The sequence below is a fragment of the Falco rusticolus genome, chromosome 6 (genome assembly GCF_015220075.1).
Source record: "Falco rusticolus isolate bFalRus1 chromosome 6, bFalRus1.pri, whole genome shotgun sequence".
Taxonomy (NCBI): Eukaryota; Metazoa; Chordata; class Aves; order Falconiformes; family Falconidae; genus Falco; species Falco rusticolus.
The window spans coordinates 63,026,611-63,049,456 of NC_051192.1; the positions used below are offsets into that span (position 1 = coordinate 63,026,611).

The 22,846-nt window shown below is 37.7% G+C and overlaps 1 protein-coding gene across 2 annotated transcripts; it reads right to left on the reverse strand.

The window, feature by feature from the left end:
* Positions 1 to 660: 660 nt before the first annotated feature.
* CPSF3 (cleavage and polyadenylation specific factor 3) lies at positions 661 to 22,823 on the reverse strand. 2 transcript variants are annotated; one of them, XM_037392420.1, is made up of 18 exons: positions 22,676 to 22,823; positions 21,744 to 21,807; positions 20,986 to 21,083; positions 19,955 to 20,083; positions 18,813 to 18,990; positions 17,121 to 17,210; positions 15,897 to 16,047; positions 13,647 to 13,822; positions 13,106 to 13,264; positions 12,193 to 12,339; positions 11,030 to 11,182; positions 10,502 to 10,610; positions 9,639 to 9,737; positions 8,440 to 8,534; positions 7,779 to 7,866; positions 3,872 to 3,941; positions 3,163 to 3,259; positions 661 to 864 (listed from the first exon to the last, which is right to left on the reverse strand). In XM_037392420.1, exons 1-18 carry the CDS (start codon positions 22,744 to 22,746, stop codon positions 763 to 765), a joined length of 2,076 nt encoding a protein of 691 aa, XP_037248317.1. In that variant the 5' UTR covers positions 22,747 to 22,823; the 3' UTR covers positions 661 to 762. The 2 variants fall into 2 exon arrangements, with proteins under 2 accessions (XP_037248317.1, XP_037248318.1); XM_037392421.1 differs by lacking the exons at positions 20,986 to 21,083; positions 21,744 to 21,807; positions 22,676 to 22,823 and having other exon boundaries at positions 18,813 to 18,862; positions 19,955 to 20,006.
* Between the last annotated feature and the right edge of the window lie 23 nt (positions 22,824 to 22,846).

The window sequence follows — 22,846 nt, forward strand, 5'->3', positions numbered from 1 at the left end:
GGGATAGCCCCGCTGACCCCCAGCGTGGCGCTTGTGCCTGGAATCCTTCCCTAGGGATATGCCGTTCCAGCCTGCCAGGAAGGCCAACCCACCAGCAGCCAGGCCCTGCGGGAGCAGCGGCTGCCCAGTGCCGCAGGAACAGTGACGGCCGCCATCGGAACGGGAGGCTGCTGCAGGCCGCAAGCGCTCACCTCGCTTGAAGCTGGTTTTGTTCAGGTAGTCCCACGAAGGGTGACACCTGTATACATAGACTGAAAGCTCCAATTAACCCCGGTATGCAAACACTGATTCCATTTTAAATGTGTTCAAGCCCCCTTTGACTTCCAGGAGATACAAGCGTGCAGGTAATTCCGTCCTTGCCAGGCACAAAATTATGTACAAGCTTTAATTCTGAGTATATGCAAACCCAGTACATCCAATTTATCCTACAACTGGTCGGTAATCTTCAGAAATATAACACTCTCTCAACTTAATTGTTTTAATTCTTTGTTTAGATAGGTTACAAATTTTCCTTATTTCTTGTATTTGCACATAAGAAAAAAGAACATATGCACTTTCCCTGATTTTACTACGATCTATATGCACAAAGATAGTTGCTATAAGGTTGCTCATCCATTATTTGAAATAACTCAGCACTTTCACAGTCACAGAATTAATACATTTGACTTACTGAAGAAAAAGATTTTATTTACTCTTAAAAAATAGTCCAAATAAATTGAACATTTAAAAGATTTTTGGATGTGACCTAGGTATCTACAGAGGTCAGTATACCGGGCTGAGGGCATCATAAAGCCTCTGTGCAGCCAGTTCCACCATTTCACGAAGGGATTCATCATCTTCGCTTCCTGGCTCACAGTCAACTGTCTGGGAACAAAAAAAGTAGTATATTAGCACCTCATATTCCTTTTTGGCATGTGAAGAATGGTCACAGGGTGAAAGGAAAAAGAAATAATGCAAACTGAAAATAAAGTTATCAACAGCAGCAATGTGTGGTTTTAAATGGTCTGCCAACAAGTAAGACTTCACAGAAGACTTACGCAAGTCCTGCTATGGAACAAGAAGCTTAATCTCGAGTTTTATGTTTGATTAATAACTTGTTTCGAAACTACTATGTAAAATGCATTACGTTCTGTAGATTACATTTAATTCAAAACCAAATAAAACCACACAAGGTTCTGTCCTTGGAGATTTCATTTTATCTGTGAATTCACCAGTGTTGTATTAGGTTGATCACCGGCGTTGCATTAGGTTGATACTGTAAAACACGTGCATTCATCACAGAGGTGCAGACACCTGTAATCAGGGAGTCTCCACACTGTTGTTTCCACACCAGTAAGATAACATTTACATCAAAATAAAACCCCAAAGAAATTAATTTATCACTAACCCAAGCCTTCCTAGAGAGAGATGCCCACCCTAAACATGCAAGCTGATCAACCTTCAGCCCAATCCCTTGACTGCTGTATCACAAAACCAAAGGGCATCATTTGCATAGTAATACTATTCTTGTTCCTGTGGACTTTCTAGGCTGTAAGACTGTACCTTCTCTTAATTCAGTATTGTTACTCTTCCAAACATGTAACTCCTTTCAATCATAAAGGTTTTTTTGGCAGGGGGTTGGGGGGAAAGGCATTTGAAACAGAGAACGTACACTTACCGTTACCTAACAATGCTGTTAAAAGCATGCTAACTGTAAGAGCACTGTTTTAAGAGTTAACGGTGGAAAAAATAAATCCACATGCCCCACCATATAGTCAGATCTATACTAAAGAGTTATTTTAAAGTTATTAAAGTATATAAAGTATATATATATAAAGTATATAAAGTTAAGAAGATACATATGCACATAAAGAAGGACAGATCTTTCTTGTAAGACTTGGTTCACAATGGCACAAGGTTGCCATTGCCAACACAGTATGTAAAATAAGTATTACAAAGATTAAGTATTACAGTGTTGGCAGCTGAGTTGCCATTAGGGTTTCTGTCAGTACGTAAGTCTTTTAACAATACTGACATATACCAGTACAACATGAAAATGAAATCTAACTTCTTGATTCAGCAGTACGCATTTTTTTCCAGTCTTGCTACTTTTTTCTCTCCATTGCAAAAGCTCTTTTCATCACTCCTGTATTTCTCTGTACTACGTATACACTGAAATGTAGCACATGTTTATCAAAAAACTAAAAAAAGATGACACAGCAAGCATGGTGTCTTAACTGCAACACTGTAATTCACTACCCTCTTAAGATAATTAACATTCATTTGTTCTGTTTCCATAGGTAACAAATTTTGGGCAGGGACCAACCTTTTCTTCTGGGTTTGTAGAATAATTAAAAACATTTGTTGTGGTCCCTAAGGACAGCATCTGAGAGCTACTCCAGTGGAATATGTTACTACTATGGATAGTGGTAATACATTATATATTTTTAATATGTATTAATAATGATAGAAAGTCAACACATTAACATGCTTAAGGACACAAAGGATGTGGTTTCAACCATTCTTTACAGTTCCACATTAGTTCAAGCAACTAGTTGTGATAGCTTCTTAAAACAGCCTTCTGACACGCGTGGCATCCAACTCTGAACTTGGCTAGTAAACTATTTCTTTTTGTGAGTATTTCAGGCTTACAGTTTAGCCACAAAAGGATCAAGATGACCAAAAAAAAGTTATTAGCAACATTCCTACTCTTTGATTGTCCAATTATTCCGACCAAAGCCTACGTTATAAGAGCATTTTAAAAAAATGTGTGGGTTAAATCTGTTTCTCCTCTACAAGCTTTCTTTATTCATTTTTATACGAGTAGAGAGCTGCTGAAAAATACTGGGTTTTCCTCCAAATTTACTGCATTTGTCACAGAAACATTGCTAGCATTTTTTTTTTTAATGAAGGAGAAGTTGTCTAGAAATGCTTCCATAAGAAATTCAGTAAAGTCAGCTTGCAGGCTGGATCAGTACTTCTCTCAGAAAGGCTGGGTACTGATCGACTCATGAGAATGTCAATGAAATCAATGGAAAGCAAATAGGCTTAAGTTGTTTTGATACCAAATACAAAAACATTTCCTTAGCAAATGGCTATATGATATTCTAGGCAGCACTGTAAACTAGACGGAAGACTCACCTCTGCTAAACACAGTTCACACAAGTGCTTTGCTGTACATACCCGAGTGTCCAGTGAGACGTTTGCAGTCTTTCCATCAACTGTGATGCACAAGACAGAGCCATCCTTTGAACTCACAGAGTCTTCTCCAAACATATCCCTAAAAAAATAAAAGACCTATGTGTGTAAGATGTGGCCAAACAGCAAACCTATGTTTTTATTTCTATTAAACTTAGGGCTCCAAAGGCATTTTTTCAGCAGAGTGACTCTCCTTTCAGCAACTATTTTTTAACCCACTCAGAAATAATTAACAAACACCAATCTAAATCATTATGAGAATGGGTATCACATGGGTAAGCATTTTAGTGAAATAAATCTTATCATAAATGAAGGGAAGGATTCCTTTGATTTCAAAAGAGGCAAGATTTTTACTTAAATAACAGAATATACATCAGAGCAAGTTTTAAAAGAGACTTGATCCAAAAAGGTATTTTCATAACCATTTATAGCGTAATTTTGGGAGACAATTTAAAAATCTGCTTCTAGAAGTAAAAACTAGGCCCTGTATTCAAAATTTTAATGATGCTGAGAACTTTTTACTGTACACCTCTTTCTTTAATTAATTCCTGGCTTTCACAGAAATTAAGACTGAAGTAAATGTGCATAAAGTGTTTCTAAATAATTGTATCTTTAAACTGTATTATACTAAAATTATTGTATTTATATGATTAACAGTGATAATCTTCCTTTAGAAAAATATATGCCAACTTACTGAAGCATGATCTCCATCCTCTTCCTATACACATCCATATCTACTTTTTTGGAAATTTTATGTACTGCAGCTGAAAAGAAAAAGTCGTTTTACTTTCACAGACATTTGCTGAGAAGGAAAATTGGCTAATTGATACATCTGGTTTCTAACTGATTTTCATGAAAAACAATCCAAAAGCTACACAAAATCTGTTTAAGCAATTTATAAAGAAAATGTTTTAAAAAAGACGGAAGAGTCAAGGAAAGATGTACATTTTAAATATATATTCCCTGTATTTACCACATTTTAAAACAGAAAACTTTGCAAGTCTAATTCTCACTTTTATTGTTAACACTCACTACTTCTAAGAGATTTCCTTTTACTTAAAAATGAAGATAATTACTTTCATCATTTATTTATAATCCCTCCATTTTTTCTTCTTAAAGGAAAATCCTGTATCATGGAGGCTAGGAGCATGCAGAGAATACATAAAGTACAACTGGACAAGGAACGTGAGTAGTAGTAAGAGGCATAGACATTCCTGGAATGTGTTTCAGCATAGAGAGGTTGAAATAAAAATAGCAATACTGGTTTTAGACTTGGATTTGAAATCAAAAGGTAGTTTAAAACAAATAATTTTCTTTTGAATGTTATTATTTAAGTATTTGATCATTAAAGGAGCCAGAGTCTACAGGAAGAGATAATTGTGAAAATCACTACCTTTTCCACTGATAGATAAACAGATAAGGCTTTTGAAAAACTAGTTTTCAATACTTCTAAATCAGCTGAAGAATTCAGAGAACTGAACACAATGATAGTTAGAAATTCTTTGAATAACTTCTTGCAAGAGACCAAGCAAATTTATCTTAAAAATTTACCATCCCTTAGATAAGACGCAGTAACTGAATGTACAAAGCAAAATAACTTTATTCTGGAAATGAGGTAAAAGCAGGCACATCACCAGCTAAGTAACAATAACTTAAGATGTTTTAATTCACTCACTCTAAAATATACAGCTGCAAGAACTATTTACAATGTGGTTTTACTCCCCCCAAAAAAGCCCTGTAAGAAGCCACACCTGAGATTAGTTGGCAGAATCACCACCATGAAACAACATGAGAAACAACACTAAAAGGCACAACATAATACAAAGAGAAATTAACTGGAGGCAGGGCAGTGAAGCTAGATACTGTCATGTACGAACCATACAGAGGAAGCATAGACTACCAAAAGTCAGGCTAATATATACTGGCTGATGTTACAATAAGAAATTTTTAAAATTAGCAAATCAGCCGAAGATTTTTCCAGCCATATAAAGAAAGCCAGCGTTGTGGTTTAACCTCAGCCAGCAACTAAGTAGCCACTCGCTCACCCCCAGTGGGATGGGGAGGAGAATCAGAAAAAAGGTAAAACCCATGGGTTGAGATAAGAACAGTTTAATAATTGAAATGAAGTAAAATATACTACTACTACTACTACTACTAATTATTGTAATAAAAAGGGAGATAATAAAATGAGAAAAAGAAGTAAAATTCAAGGGGAGAAAAAAAACAAAACAAAAAACCGCAAAACAGGTGATGCACAGTACAACTGCTCACCACCTGCTGACTGATGCCCAGCCAGTCCCAGAACAGCGATCCCTGCCCCGGCCAACTCCCCCCAGTTTATATACTCAGGATGGTATCATATGGTATGGAATATCCCTTTGGCCAGTTTGGGTCAGCTGTCCTGGCTCTGCTCCCTCCCGGCTTCTTGTGCCCCTTCAGCCCCCTCGCTGGCAGGGCCTGAGAAGCTGAAAAGTCCTTGACTTGGTATCAATGCTACTTGGCAACAACTAAAAACATCAGCGTGTTAACAACATTATTCTTACACTAATCCCAAAGCACAGCACTGTACCAGCTACTAGGAAGGCAATTATTTCTATCCCAGCTGAAACCAGGACAGAGGAGGGACGAGAAGGAAAAAAAAAAAAAAGTAAAAAAGTACCATCCAAAGAAGTAGCAGAAAATAAAATTATAAAATTCCTTTTTTTGGTTGGTTTCAGTAGAGAACATGAAGGTGTGGCTAAAGGGGCTGTATATACTGAAAATTATCACAACCAAGATAAGAGAATTACATCTGAATTTGCTTAGATCAAGGTGACTGGAAAACCTCAACTGCTAAGTGCATTTATAAACTCAGGAGAAAGGATTTTTAATAAGTTTTTTGAGTCAGGTATGGGACTAAGCACCTAAGGAACACTGATTGCTATTTTATCTAAAATCATTAAGATAATGAAAAGACAAGAGAAGTAATCCAGGGAAAATAAACATTATTTGTGCGTATAGCTCTAGTGCTTTCCATGCTGGTTTGGAAAGAAAAATCTACTAGAAGTGTTATGAATAAAACATCACATGGGGTTCACAGTCAGATCAAGCCTGATTCCTCACTATCAGTCTCTGGTAATTTAAAATTATCAGTTATTTTAAGGATACCTTGTGGATCTTGACCATCAGACTTCGGTAGAGGCTGATACAGAATGACATGAAAAACCCTTAGGTAAGATGAGAAGATGTGGAAGAGTACAGAATTTTTAACATTGGAACTCATTAAAAGGGAGATGATGACAGAATGAGTTGACAGGGAAGTTGGAGGCTGAAGGGGTGACAAGTACAGGATATGGCACAGGATCTAAGACTGCTCTGAAGGCTTCTGGGTTCAAGTGCACACCTCAGATGTGTCCTGGGTTCTTGTCAGAAGGACCTCCTCCCCAGTACTCTAGTTCTCACACAAAGGAAAAACGGGCACTCAGGTCCCCGGTCTTAGGGTCACAGAACATACCCGCTGGACATTACAGACACAGCCCATGAGTTTTTAAGGTTTGACCTTGGGATAACTTAATAAAATCTCTTACTTTTATTGCCCTTTTGCTGAAAAAAACCCAAGAAAACCAACCACCAAATGGTATTACTTTTACGTAACACCCAAGGAATAGAATTTTGTGTTCTATTTGCCTAACCACATCCAAACTGGAGATGAATAGTACTCCAAGATGGATACCCAACTGTTGCTTATTTCACTAGGTAAGCAAACGTACCCAAAGGCAGAATTTATTAAGATTTCTGTAAGTTAAATAGTAATATATATTCCAAGTAATGATGCAGGTAGTGGGAAAAAAGTGATTTAAACCCCTAGAAAACAAAAAAAATATACCTTTAATTTAATGATAGTCCCATCTATCAAAATATCTGTGTCACTGTGTTGCCAAGCTGCCAACATTCACCCTCAGTGGCCAACCCAATATTCAATACTTGCTCCAGTTCCTTAGCACAGTGACATATGTTTTCAAAATCAAAACAGGGGAACAAAAAATATAAACTATCATCAGTAATGATCCCAATAAAACTGCTGTGATTCTTGAACAGCAACATGAAACTCAGTATCTGATGATGCTATCGCTACCCAATAATATTACTTGGTTACAGGGTCTATGAAGTGTAATTGTGAAGTTAGTCTGACTTTTTTTCAGCATTGCCTATTTAACTCTTGCTGATGTACAGGCATAGAAATACCACTCATGAATGGTAATCACAGCTTTCAAATGAGAAATGGAAATATTTAAATGAGGTATCACAAATTGTTTATATACAAAAATCTGAAGTAAGTAACATTTAACTTATTTTAAGTAAGGTCATGTTTCCAGTCAGCTACCAGTTGCCAAGAGAAAGTTTCAACAAATGAATGCAATACAAATAATAAAGACCAAGCTGTAATTCTTAAGTAGAAAATTAATTAAGTAGAAAATTTTACTCTCTAAAAAGTTTTACAAGGGGAGGAAGTACAACAGGGGAATTGCAATCTATTGCAAAGCATTATATCCCTATAAGCTTGATGTAAAAAAATTAAGAAGAAATGCCTCAGTTAAAAAAGCATACACTAAACTTACTACCTTTCTGTATTTTGGGATTTGACTGAACTTCCAGTATCACTGTTGTCACGGTGTCTGCATACATATCATTAGCAGGATTTGCCACCCACTGGAAGGTAAAAAAAATATAAAATCGTAATTTGAGCCCATTATTTGGGCTTAGTGAATAATGCAACATAAAAACAATGTAACAGTCCTTGCATTCTGCCATTTGCTTTTCTTTGAATTCTAGCTTCAAATGACTGTTACACATTTTACAACGAGTTATTAACTACTAACTTGGTATATTCCAGTAACTTCCCATGAAAATACAAGTTGTCGAGTGTTCCTGAACACATTTATGAAATAATTATTAATTACCAGAGTTATGTGGGGGGAGAAGGGGGAAGGAGGGAACACCATTTGACATTTTTTCCAATTACTATTTGCCAAATGAAAAAAGGGCACTGAATCTGCCTTTACACTCCTGAGTCACGACAAAATAAGAAACTAGCAGTGGCTAAATGAAACGACATGCCTTAACACAGGGCCATAGCTCAAGGGAAACTTTGTTCTAGCTTTCCTTCTACTTGTCATCCAACAGAAAACTACTTGAAACACTTAATTCTGCATGGCATCTATATGATACTATTTTGCAGAAACTGGAGAACAAAATACTTCCTTCTCCCTCACCAATGCCCACCTCAAGGACTACCATGCCTGGTTCCTGGATCACAGTAATATTTTTGAAAACCTTCAGGGCTGGTTTTTGTTGGATTTCTATTTCTTCTACATCACCTAGTAAGTGAGAACAAATGGTTAGCAAGAATACAATTATACTGAAAGCAAGACTAACTTCATCTGCATAAGAAAATTCGCCGTTTTAAGAATAAGAGGGGTTGTCTATTACTACAACTGCTCAGAGTAGCCTACAAAATATAAGCACATACTCTCTTCCCTTATCTGACAATATTGTGTTCTTTGTTCTGGATTGTTTGGGGTTTTTTTAGTATGTAATATTGGCCATTTTACTCGTTTTGAATTCTCTCATTTGACTAGCTCAGTACACTGATGTGAATACACCAATTAAAAAGAAAACAAACAAGAAATTTAACGCTCCATTTGCAGAATTAACTAGCTCCTCCTATACCCTTAAAGGATAATCCATTGCTTACGGAAGTGCCTCTGTGTGCCAGGCAGCGCTCAGGTTATGAGACCTGAACACCAACTGAACACACGTTTTCGCTTCACTAATATGAATTAGATGCTGACACTAAAGAAGAAAAAAAATTCCTGAGCTTTAAAACTGGGAAGAAACCTGCAAAGCGTGCTTTTAACAAACTAGGACAGGAGTTGCCCTTAACCTTTAAGAAAACTTGACAGGGGTACCAGGGATCACACTAGAGGCAGATTTAAATTGCTCCTGACTCAGAAAAAGTCAACAAGGCTGAAGTAACAAGGTTATATTCTTGACACTTGGGGAGGGACAGAAGAGGCTATCTATCACAAAGGCGGTCAGAGCTTTTGTTTTTATTAAATGCCATTACCCATTCTATTTTGGGGCTGGAGATAAAAGATCAATTAATACATTTTATATGAGAGTGGCTATAGCACTCACTTTGGGGGCTGACAGGAGACAAAGATCGGCCTAAGCTCTATATTGCTATACGTTAATGATCTTGTGAAACAACTACAGCAGAATCCCCCCAAAAAGGATGTATCATACTCATGAACTGGATCTGGCAGAAGCTGCATAATCTAATGAAAGTTGTAAAATATGAAACAAACTGTGGCACCTCAGTTACTGGCAAAGAAATTTCCACTCAGAAGACCTCTAAAGACTAGAAGTTGTTCTAAAAGTTGACCACTATGAACCATAACCATGTCTGCCCAAATACACACCAGTAAGTTTTTGTAGCTGGTAACAGAGCAGATTAAAAGGGCCCGTGTATGGAATGGCTTGTGTCTGTGTTACAGTGCTCATCGCCAAGTCTGTATAATCTGAAAGAATTTTAGAAAGTAGGTATTAAAAAATATCCATCTGAATTTACTTCCTAAAAAAAATATTGCCACTATAGATGAACAACGGCATCAACACATCTAAAACAGAGTGTTAAAAACGACAATCTGTAAAGAGGAAGGTGGAGCATCTATTGTAAGATAAATAATATATTTGTGGTTAAGAAACCAGTAAGAGCTTGTTATTTTGCCATACCCATTAGAGGCAAACAATGAACTAGAAATTCAGTGCAATTGTTTTCCCCCAAGCTCTTCTGACCTTACATTTAATTAATCTTCTATTTTGAGAACAGATCCATTTCTTTAGGAATAAATAGCATAGGAGTAATGCAAACATTTTCACTGTACTGCAATTTTTTATACTAAAAACTAATGCCATTTTAGAAACTGGGAGAACACTTGATCAAGATGGTCTTTTGTTCTCGCTGGCACGTTTTATGCATATTCAGGCAGAGGAAGAAGTTTTAAGTAACAAGAAGGGAAATGGAATTTGGCTTCTTTTATCTGACAGAAAGAACAGAAGAGATTTTAAACTTCAGTGGACAATGAATCGAATGCTTTTCTTCTCACTACAACAGTTCAGAACTTCAGGTAAAACTTAACCAACATAATCCCAAGATGTTCACTAATTGCTTATCAAACACAAAATTACAGAAAAAACACCCAGTATTGTATGTGTTCTAATGGCAAAAGAAGGATACAGTAAGTTTCAGTTACCTACTGAGCACATCACTGTCTTTACTTACTGGACAGGTCACATGGAGAAAGGATGTGATAGTTAAAATTTCTTTTAACTAGGATCCCAGAAATTCTCTGTCCTTGCTCTGGTTTCTTATCTGCTAAAGATCCCATCACCTGGAATCAAAAGGACACACAGTGCAACAAGGCACTCTGAAGTATTCATAGCTTAAAGGTAACTATGGAGATGAAATACAGTTTTCTCAGAAAGGTCAAACATAGCAAAAAATTAACTCTGAAAATAAAAGGTCAGAGTAACCAACAAACATTCTGAGATGTAACACAAGAAAAGGCTGGAAGAGTGAAGAGAAAAAACAATGACCACCAACCAAATAAATAAGTAAATAGCCCCCAAACCACCAACCAACCAAAAAAAAAACCCCAAAAGCAAACCCCAAATACAAAACATTCACATACTTTGAGTCCCTGGAAAACATACACAATCTGAAATCAATTAAAAAGACAGGCTTGGAAGAAAATGTTTTTATCTCAGAGGAAAATACTGTTGTACAGATAAGAAAATATTCATTTTATACCTTGGCAAGTTTTTCTCCTCTGAAGTTTAATGTCACAGCTTCAGTATTCCTAGGATTATGAACTTCTATGTGAACTTCATCATTATCCTCATATTCCCGTATCAATGCTGCTTTCAATCTGGCCATTTCATTCTGTTCACCATGAACCAAAATCTATGGGAAAGACAGTTTCCCTTTTAGCAGAAGTTATTTGTCCAACTGGACATGTTTAGTAAACAAATTATCCAAGAAAACTGCCCCCTTGTATCTCATTTTTATAAAAATGTAATTTTATGAGGTCACGATACACGAAACATTAGCTCAATTATATTACATAGTTCTATGTGTGTCTTTGATTTCTATGCAATATTCAAAGGCCTAGATCTCACAATTCTGAGTATTAGCAGAAAAATACATGCAATCAAGCCGAATGCATTCCAGAGATTCCATTTAACCTTTCATACACAGACAGACTGTTATATTATGAAAGGTAATTATTAACTTAAGTTCAACAATAAAAATCAGTTAGCTTTACATTTTTGTGTCTGCATGTAGATAAACATAATAAACATGAAATTCAGACAGGATGCTTCACAGTTCACAATTTTCTTTGCCAAGTTAAATCCTCTTTTATTCTGTTATAATTTGTTTTCTTTCTTATCCATGCTGGCACATTGATTCTCCTCCAGTCTCATTACGTTTCAGATCCTACTCCCCATTTTCATATTCTCGACCTTCACACCTCCTGCTCCCTGTGATTTGCTCACGCTTTTCCCCCTCAGGTGCTGCCTTTGTCTTTTGCTGCCTGCTACATACCTTCCATCAATGTTTTCTTGTTTATTCTGGGGCAAATTCAAGTGAATTATTCCAATACCAGTGTCCCAAACTTAATGTTGTCCTACGCTGTATCTTACTTATGCAAAACACTGCTGAACAGGTTACGGACCATACCACTTTCAAGAAAGTCATTCCCAGATACCCCACATGCAGACAGTCAAAAGCAAGTTCATCTTTACTTTGCTAAGGTAACATGATGAAAAATGGTTACACAATCTCCACCTTTTATTATTCAAAGCACAGGGATGCTAGCTAGTGCTAGACACCAGTACCTGCCTTGATGACTCAAGGCTGTGAACTGGTGTGATGAATCCCACTCTGGAGAAATGGGCAGCATGTATACTAACCACATGTGGAGGTTTCAGAGCCCGGATAAATTCACTAGTTTGTTGATAATCCGTGTGAGCAGAGAAAGAAATGTAATCCACAGACATCTTCAATGGGAGTTTTTGCCCTGACATAGTTGTGATCTCTTCAGGTTCAGACATGATGTGCTGGAAAAGAAGAGTACTCTAAATAAAAAATTGAAATCCTCCTACAGACACCACACAACTAATGCTTTACATTTCAGAAATCAATGAGATAATACTGGCAACCAGGTTTAACGTGAGGAACTGAAAAATTCTTGAATTTCACAAAACGTACACTCACAAATGAAAATAGCACGCACAACACACACCGTTTCATCTGTTGCATTCTCAGCTGATCCAGGAGTTCATTCTTCTCTCAGATACATGTCTCTCAAATTTGCACTGAAATTATAACAAGTGTGTGACTTCTATTTCTAAAGATAAAACTAGATGTTCTGGTCACCCTTAGCTGCTGGAATTTGGAAGGAAGGATTTCATTCTCTGCAACTGGACAGTGGCACAACAGCTGTAAGGCAGTCTAACATCTGATACATAAGTACTGTCAGATTTAATATCAACTCCTCTAGAATTAGTTAGGGCTCCCCTCAAGAAGTTAAATGGCGGAGGGGTCTAAAGGTGGATAAAAGTATCTATCATTGTTTCTCATGGCAAGATAACTGCTGCTAGAAAAGATTATTCTGTATAACATCACTGGAAATGGCCATATGCACATTTTCCTGTACTTTTCATTAGTATTAGCCAAAAGCAATTAGTTTTGACTACATAATTATGCATACCTGACAAAAATCTCAGTAAATCCAAATAAAGACACTTGCTATGGGCCAGTTCTTTTTAAACACAACTTGAGTACTAGTTTGTATTAAGAAGTTGTGGTGCATTAGCAACTCACCTTGGCAAGGGTTCCTTCAACACAGTACCCTGCTATAATGACTCCGTTTCTCTTATCTGTGCACCAGCTCTCAAACAACTCTCTGGATAAGCCACTCTGCATCATACCTGGGGAAGCCATCACAACACTTGGGCCAATATCATCGAAATGATCCATACTCTAAATGGACAAAGAGCAAGAATATCAGTTACCGTAACTCACTTAAATGAGGGCAGCCTAGCTGCACCCTTGAACAACACACAAGTGAAGTCCTGTGTGCACAGATTATACCCGATCTTTGTACCAAGTGCCCTGTGCAGGAAAGTGCCTCCAACTGATGCCTGTAAGGAGCAAACCATAAGCACAGAGATCTACAGTGGAAGAAAATTTGGGCATAAGCTCCCCTCGGCCAGCCCTCTATAAACACTGGGATAGCAGGTAACTCAGATATAAACCTGTACCTAATCAGTCTGTTAGGGTAGTACCCACACCAACTACTCAGCAAGTATGAACTCTTCTGTCACCCTTCCTCTTTTGTAAGACAACCTTATCTCAAGCTTACCTTCAGATTACTAATATGCTTGAAAACAAATGGATTGTTGATGTTAATTTGCTTGCGGATTTTGTCATTCATGGCATTGACATATGTCTGATAAACTGCCATACATTTCTTTGCCAAAGAGGAGGCATAGTATATAGGGATATCATGGAGTTCAGGGTGATTCTGCCAGTATTCATCTAAAACAACCAAACAAACAGGCAAACAAAAAAGAAACAGATGAAATTCATATATTTTTGGCAGGCCAAATTCCAATCAATCATCAACTTCAACTACAAGGTATAAAGTATACCTTACGATATTACACAGCAATAAATCTACTTTTACGACAATTCAAGTTTTACCACACCACTGTAATAAAGCTAAAATGTCTCTGTCAAATATTAATTATACATGTAACAGCTAGGGACATCTGCATAGAATATATTGGCGAGAACTCACTACATCAAAAGTTCTGTAGAACAAATCCATGGAATTCAAGGCATAAAGGGATCACCCAGTTACCAAGTCTGGCTTCCTGTGTACCACCAATAGTTATATTTTACAAGCTTAACTGAAATGAAACCAGGAAAAAAGGCTCCACTAACCACAACTTATTTTACCACTGACGACAGTAACCATGACCTTTACTAAACACAAAAAAAGGAGATCTGAATGCAGCTCTACAAACATAACTTACTTGTTTTCCCACTTGGATACAGTTCTGCTGGTCTAAAATCTATTTATATTGCAAAAGTGAGGAACAATCATCCAAAAATAGAGGCACACTCTTTTGGCTGTATTTGTACATTTAAAGAGTACGTCTGATTTGCAGACAAAGCTTTTCAGAACATGTCAGAGAGGCTCACTGCCATGACTGTCTTAATAAGCTCAAGTGTAAGGTGGAAGCAGCCAATAGAAGATAACCAATAGCAGGACTTAGAGTAACATTAAAAGACTGCACCCATTGTCACCATTTTCTACACCATAATGCAGTATTTATTTTTTTTGTCATACACTTATGGAAAGAAGAAAAACAAAAGCAGAAGCCTGCGGGCTCAGTTGTGTAGGCATGCTAGGTGCAATAGCATTTTCTACTTAATTAAGCATCCAATTGCATGTCTAGCTTTACTAGACGTATTTTCAAGCCTATCTTTAGAAACTCACTTTAATAGCTACACACAGTAAGGAGAGGCCAACAAATTACAAGCTACTGGCTACTTAAGATTTAAAGTGTTCAGTTTTTATCTTCTCTATAAAATAAAAAAAAAAACCCTCAATCAATGATAAATAGTAAATAATCCTACAACATCGACACCTATTGCTTAGGTATTCTACGAATAGAATACCCATGCCTAGATCCAAATTTCTTGTTAACATTTAAATACACCAGTAACACATTTTGAAAACAAGCTAGTTCCTAATATTGAGCTAAACTGAAATGGAAAGCAGGAAGAATTTCAAGTATTTTAGGTGACACTTTAGATGCCACACCCCTAAAAATAAGTATTTTAGTTTTGAGATAGTTATCTTTTGATCTTGCCTATATTTGCACGAGCAAAAAGACTAGTGAAAAATCACATTAACATAGTATGAATTAAATGTGGTAAAAGGAAGTGAAGAAGCTGGAAATAATTTATTTTAAAACTGTTTAATCTGAAGTACCATGTAACAGCTACCTATATATTTAATGTGAAGTGGCTTGTTATGATCATGTGTAATTCCCCTCTCCCCACCATTTTTGCTCCGCTTAACAAAGCCTAATTTGCTTTCCCATCATCATTAGGACTTTAGAAATGCTAGAAGTGTGTGTTATGGTCTTCTCAGCTTTTCCTATAAAGAATTCTTCATATAGGTTTGTGAATTAAAGGGGAAATACAGTGAAACTTTGGAACAAAATACACCCTTTTTTTTACCAGTACAGTTTAAATAGAACAGCTGTCATTGTGACTGCTTACTTTTCAGTCTGTTATAATAGTCCCTATTTGCCAAAATCCTGGTTCAACAAGATTCAAAAGTCAAGCACATACTACCATGCTATTACCCTTTCTTTTCTAGGTCTCCATCCCAACTCACAAAGCAGAACTGTCTCGTTCGGTTTATTGGATTTTTTGCATTTGAACAAACATGCATTGTATATTCTCAGGTAATTAACATGCTAGAAAATGACTGAAGAGTTATTTAAAAAACTATGATATCTGAAAGACTGCACATGAAAACATTCTCATTTACCTCTATATGACTTTTATTAAGAGGAGCTGGTAATGTACATACCTAAAATTAAAAGTAGTTCTTGAGCTCGACCCAGGGCAAACACAGGAATGAGACCTCTACCTCCTCTATTTACAATGTCGTGAACGGTATTACAGAATCTTGCCTCTCGTTCTTCCCTTTTTTCATGAATATGAGTACCATAAGTGGATTCCTACACATGGAGAAACCAAATACTAAAAGCACTGACAGAGGCTACCTCTTGTTCTTCTCCTCTGAATCCAACAAGAAAATGCAGAAAAACATACTGGTATTAACATGGCAGGGAGGGGAGGGAGAGGGGTAAGGTGAAGCGAAACATCAAAACCACCCCCATTAAGACAAATAACCAAAATTTCCCCTCTCCCAAAGTCCTCTCAGCAATCTGGAAGACAGATCCTGTTTGCAAAAAGAAAGAAAAACAAAACCAAACAAACAACCAAAAAGAAGTCAGAACTATTAATTTTGATGCTTCTTTTAAAAGGTTTCAAATTTAGCATACTTATTTTCCTAACTGGAAATGCTGCCACTGCTTTGATGAAGGGGTTATCATGTTCACATGACTCAGTAGTGGTACATGTGCCACAGTTCAGAAACACCTAGCCTAAAACATAGGAATACACAAAATACAAGATTTTGACATGACTTAGAATGAACTTATCAGTCATAAAAAGCTACAGAAAGTTAAAGAAGGGACATAATAAATGAAATCTTTTTAAGAATTACTCTGAAAGATCCCACTGTTAATTCCCAGATGCAACTGTTACTTTTAAAATTTCCCCTGAGCTTCTAATTTTTCAAACATAGATTCAAAAGAAAACCATTTTGCTCAGAGAACAAAACAAAAAAACAACAAAAAAAAAAGGAATAACACTCAGGGCACCTCCACCCAGGACTAATTCTCAACATGACTGGAAATAGGTTAGGATCTACTACAGAAAGATATCTGGCTAAATTGGGGTTTGTACAACATATCTAGCAAACCCAAGTCAAAACCTAATAAATCTCCCATCTTGAAAACCTTTGTTTAGAGTCTTAAGGAATGTAATCAGAAGAATTATAAAACGAAAACTAGAGTGAAAAGAAATGCTGGGAGTGTTCTGAACACCCAAGCATTTGGATATTTAACAGACATCATGTACTGCCATTAAATCTCCACTGTCTTTCTCATTACATTTTAGCTTTCATTAAATAATACCCCTACACATATTTAATTGCTGATTAAAGAAACAACTTTGTAAAACTTACAATTATAAGAATATCAGGTTTAATATTGGGAATCTCTGCTGCCATCAGATGTCTGTCTTCCTGTCTTGAGAAATCACCTGTATATAAAAGCTATTGAAAACAAAGAGAAGCAGTTACTCTGATTACAGGTTCCACCATGTCAGCAGTCTTTAAAAAGCTGGTGTATAGGATACTTTTAAGCAAAGATGGTTTTAAGGAATTTGTGATAATAAGGTCACTTGCACTTTAAATAAAGCCTCTTCTGATGTGGACAGTGCTTACAATATTAGACCAAAAGTACTACAACATAAATATTTTAACCACAGGAAGTGAAGGTATTTCAAGCAGTAGTGTAATTCCAAGGGAACATGGTAAACAACTGTTGAGATTTTATCTTTCTTTTGGGACATAAAGGTGCCGTTTTCAGCCTTTTGCATATGTGCACTGTCCATTAAGAAGAAAAAACTGTTGCAACAGAAAATATAGCAGGTCCTAAGTTGAAGTAAAAAGCAGATAAAACTGCATTTACATATCAGAATGCAAATATAATGAATAATCCAATAAAATTACTTATTAAAAATTATTCTAAGATTTTCTGATACTAAAACAACTGTAATCTAGTATTTCCCAAATGGAATGACCATGTTCACCATTACACCAAGAAGTAATTTGTGACTGTTAGTAAATGGGTTTTTAACTGCAGGGTGGAATGCAGCTCTCTGTGCCCAAAATGACGGTTTCAAAACCCAACATTTTTTACTTAATCATTCCATTGATGAAAATGTGAGTAATAACAAAACACATAGTCAGCAACAGCAAATAACTGGTAATCTACTATCACATTCCTCATTTGCATCACAGGAAATTAAAGAAAATTATGGCTATTAAACCCCAGAACTTTTGAGTCATGCATAGTAAGAGGGAAATCTCTTTCTCCATCACGCTTTAATGAGGGGAAAATAAAAAAAACAGCAGTAAGATGTCTAAATTTTATTGCAATCATTGTAAATTCAGTTCTATTTCTATACTTCTTTTTAAACTTTTCGAATTCTCAATCTTTGTAAACCACAAACAAAGTCCTACTAGACAGCAAGCCTCAGGACCACCACCTCTCTTTCCCCTTCAAGGTTGTAGGAAACTTTGCTTGGGCCACAATTATCCTACTGAACTCCAATTCATGAGATTAGTTTCAAGTATCTGTTTTTGACACAGCGCTGCCTGTGATTACATGATGACTTATTTAATTTCTCTGTACCTAAAATTAATAATAATCCTGTTTCTTTAGGTACTTTAGACTGTTACATAATTCACATACTTTGACAAATGCGATTTAAGCACTCAAGACAGGCAGACATGGTAAATAGGAATTACAAAAAAACCCATCTGTTCACAGATTTCACAAAAATGCATTTTTTGTAAGGCTGCATCAGCTATCAGCTATCTCTGAGCAGACCAGGAAGGAAAACTACATGTTTACTGGTTCCATGTCTGAGTCATAATTCGCTCCCATAAAATCCAAACACCCTACCCGGTTCAACACATGCGCCACCTGCTAGTTCTAATCAATGAGAAATTACATGCTCAAATTCAAGGCCTCCCACCAAGTCTACTTGACAGCTCCTGTCACAGCAGTGGGGCTTAACACACAGTAACAAATAATTAATGACTACATTAGAATTCAGGCTTGATTTCAACTTTATAATTAAAAAATACCTTCACACCAGCTATTTCAATCATAAACATGGCTGCTCCCAGAACGTGGCCTGCGTGGTAACACCAGAATTTGATTCCTGCCACCTCTTTCACTTCATGGAAGTTGATGGTCTCAATCTTGTCCATGCTTTCTTCAAGGTCTGTTTCTGTATATAGCATGTCATCCGCTGATATATTACTGGATATAAGTGAAATGGCTAAATATCAGCTCATTTTACCAGCTTAGATTATATAACAGATGGAAAAAAAACTTCCTGGATTTTTCCCCACTGACAGTAAGACTTCCATTCAGTAACGCTGTGTCTCCTACGTTAGAAATCAAGTCCAGGTACTCTAATGTAGTTCACATAAGCAGAGTTAAAGCATCTTTCTTTTGAAATGCCATGCTAGAATAGTCTTTTTTACTTCAGGATCTGGTCTGTATTTGTCTAGAAGTACCAAAAGATTCCCAGCCCTGGACAGAGATGTGCCACTTAGCTTGTAACAGTCCTCAAACACCGAACTAAACCACACATCAGCCCAGAAAACACAAGTACAAGAGGACTGTTTATCAGCTTTCTGACCCAAGCTAGAATCTGCTGAACTGAGGTATGCTCAGGCCCACTGCTCAGGATGTAGGAAAAGTGTGTCAAGGCATGTAATGGAAGAAAAAAAAAAAAGGGGTGGGGGGCTGAGAGAGTAATCTCCTCCCCCCCCGCAACAACATGTAAGTAATAGAGAACTCTTTGTATATTTAATATTTAATCTGACCTTGTCCTGAATAATGATTTATATCTTTAGGGGCTTACAATTCAATACTTCTGTGAAGCTTAATTAAGAACAGACATTAAAAAGCATGCGAACAAAAGAGTGTCTTAAGAGAGACAGACGGGGAGAAAAAGGGATACTATTAAAGGTCCAAACAAGGCAAATGAAAAAAATGAGGAAAGAAGTATTTTTTTTATTGATAGGAAATTATTTGAGAGACACATTATCCATGAGGCAGTAAGAAGATTCATTACTCCTAACCTGGTTCTAATGTTGCTACCTGTGGCGATATCCAGGTTCATCTAGCCACCTTTGGTGGCTTCATCTTCGGTTTCCTATTGGATATATAGGTGAAATAATTCAGGAGGTGAAGACACACCCATGGGTCAGCTTACCTGACTTTGACATAGTCTGAAAGTAGCCATCTATAAATAGCTTTTGTGGCATGAGTCATAAATGTCCTTCCTTTAAAACTTGTTTTCTGCAAAAACCATGGTAGAGCCCCACAGTGATCTAAATGGAAACTTAAAATAGACACACAAATCCAATTAATACACTGACATTATATAACATCAATATATAACATATAATTCAGTAATCCACTGGATTAACATGGTGTCATGAAAATCCAGAAACAGAATTTTCAGTCTTATTGTTAGCTATGCTGGTCTACATTCTATATATTTAGTGACTAGAAATGCAACCAAGAAAAGGTAAGAGTAATACAGGAAATTCCCCATTAACTGCAAAGGTTTTATCTATACAACTTAAAAATTAATACTTTTGTAATTTACATAGAGGAGGAAAAATAACAGGAACCAGGAACACAATATATGTCATAGAAGAAAGTCACAAATGTGATCTTAAGTTTGCATGTTGGACACTACAGACTAAAACATGAGCTACTAAAGTAATATTATTTGGCCACACTTCCAGTTGGCCCTATCTTAAGAATGTACTTTTGAAATACAGGTCAAACAAGCATGTATCATGAACACTCGATATTTTATAAAGACCCTGTTATGACTGGTTCAATCATTTAGAAATGGCTTTCCTTGTCTCTCAGCCAGTAAACAATACTTAAACCACATTCAAAGCTTGCTTAAGTCTCTAAGAACATTCTTCATTCAAAGCCAATCGAGCAAAACCCACAATGAATACTTTTCAGTAGCCTTCGTGTAGAAAACTCATTTTAGAAGCTGTCACCATGGTGTTAAAGCAGGCCAGGTTATAAGAAAGTCAGACATCACAGCGAGCTCAGAGGAGGGCTGTAATGTCAAAAATGGCTGAACTTCCTTAATTCAAAGAAAGTTGGCAACTAAATTTTTGCCATGCCATTACCATCTATGTAACACCCATTTTCAGTCTGTCAATAACCTACAAGTGAACACAGCTCAGCTTATTTGTTCTCTTAGGTGCAACTTACTGACTAATTAGGAGGAGATCGATCTCAGCAGGATCTATCAAATCAATATAAGGAAGAGCATCCATTCCTTCCAGTCCAGGATGGATTCCACAATCAAGCTTGAAAATGAAAGAAAGTTAAAGCTTCTAACAGAACATGTGAAAAACTCTCTTCCATTCTGGTCTAAAATAGTGACTGGTAACTTTTAGAATCATGCAAAAAAAGTACCGTTTCCTTAAACACAGCTTTTAGCATTGGATTTCACATCTCAGGTTTCTGTCTAAACAAACGACTTGCCTTCGTTGAGAAACGGAACACCTTTCACAAGATCCCAGTCTTTGTTCACATTTTGTACCTATGCAAGCCTTCATTCACACTTCAACACCACCTGCATATACAGAACTAGTGTATGCAAGTTATTTCAGCCAACATCACACCTAAGACAACAGCTGGAAGACGCGTGTGTTTATATGTGACTGTTTACACACAACTGTTGGTAAACATTAGCCTTAGGCTCCACTGAAACCTAACAGGCATAAATGTTAGAATCTGTATTTCAGACACATAGGTTCTGTTTGGGGATATGGATTTATTCTGCAGGACAGCCTCTGTACGTCTACAGTCCTATATGCTATATTGTTCCAGAAAGCTACAGAACATGCCTCTTCCAGCACAGTGCCTGACTTCAGTGCAGGAGGCTGAATTTAACCCGTAACATCTTTCTGTGATCTGAAGTATCATAATGAGAGGGTGTACAAACACATTCATGCAATAATTACCATTATTTTTCTTCCTTTAAACTCCAGAATAATGCATGACCTTCCTACTTCTTGGCCAGCACCTCTGCAAAAGGACATCAAAGTTGTAAAAATTAAAACAACCTACACCATACAGATGTAACTGTGTACTGGATGCCTCTAGAGGGATTATTTTTCTGCATAGAAATAATGATTGTACAGTCCTTTTAAACTCAGATAAAGTAACTGAACAGCTACATTTATCTCAATGGAAATGAGACCCTACTTAATGCAGCAGAAATAAAGAAAATCTGTTTGGGGAAAATATTTTTGTCTCTTCTGGTTTTTATTGCATGCCTGCGCACTCGAGTCTCAAAGTACTGTGATGTATGATGAATGGAAAGTTTATGTAGGTAGTAGCATCTTCAGGTTGTCCAGAAGACAACTCTTGTGATGCTGCCAGAAAAACCTTCAAACAGCACTGGGCATCTTTACCAGAAGAAAAAAATTTCAACTTAAAAACACTACAAAACCTATGATGCTGTCAAAGCATAAGAGGAAAAAAAAAATTTCTCAGATAATCTTAAGTAGTGCATCAGGGCAGGACGCAATCCTTCTAACCGAGTATGACAGCTACCCCTGAGCCTGCAGGCTGCCGGCTCCTTGGAGAAGCAACCAGAGGAAAAACAGGACGGGGGAAAAAAGCAGCTCGGGGGATCCCGGCGCCTCCAACAACGTTTCGCTCGGTCCGCCCAGGGCACGGTCCCGCCTCACCCATCCCGTGGCACCACCGGTGCCTGGGGGAGGCGCCGGCCCGCGGCCCGGCAGCAGCCCGGTCCCGCTCCGGCCGGCGGGCCTGCCCGCTAGCCGCCCGGCGGCCCCGGCCCCGCCAGCCCCAGGCCCAGGCCCAGGCCCAGCCCCAGGCCCGGGCCCACCGCGCAGCTCCCGCCGCCGCGCCCGCCCCGGGCGCTCACAGGGGCCGGATGAGCAGCTGATCGCTCTCCTCCGCCGGGATCAGGGCCTCGGCTTTCCGCTTCGCCGACATGGCGGCGCCAGCCCCGGCGGCGGCCAGCGCGCTCCCTCCCGCCGCCGGCTCCCCGCCCCCGCCGCCTTCCGCTTCCTCCCGGCCGCGCCCGCGCCTGCGC

Coding starts and splice junctions, on each gene's coding strand:
- CPSF3 (XM_037392420.1), bottom strand. CDS start 22,746: ATGTCGGCGAAGCGGAAAGCCGAGGCCCTGATCCCGGCGGAGGAGAGC. Junction 20,084..20,985: donor GATCTCCTCCTAATTAGTCA/GTAAGTTGCACC, acceptor GTCTATTTTAAG/TTTCCATTTAGATCACTGTG. Junction 8,535..9,638: donor CCAGCTACAAAAACTTACTG/GTGTGTATTTGG, acceptor CTCACTTACTAG/GTGATGTAGAAGAAATAGAA.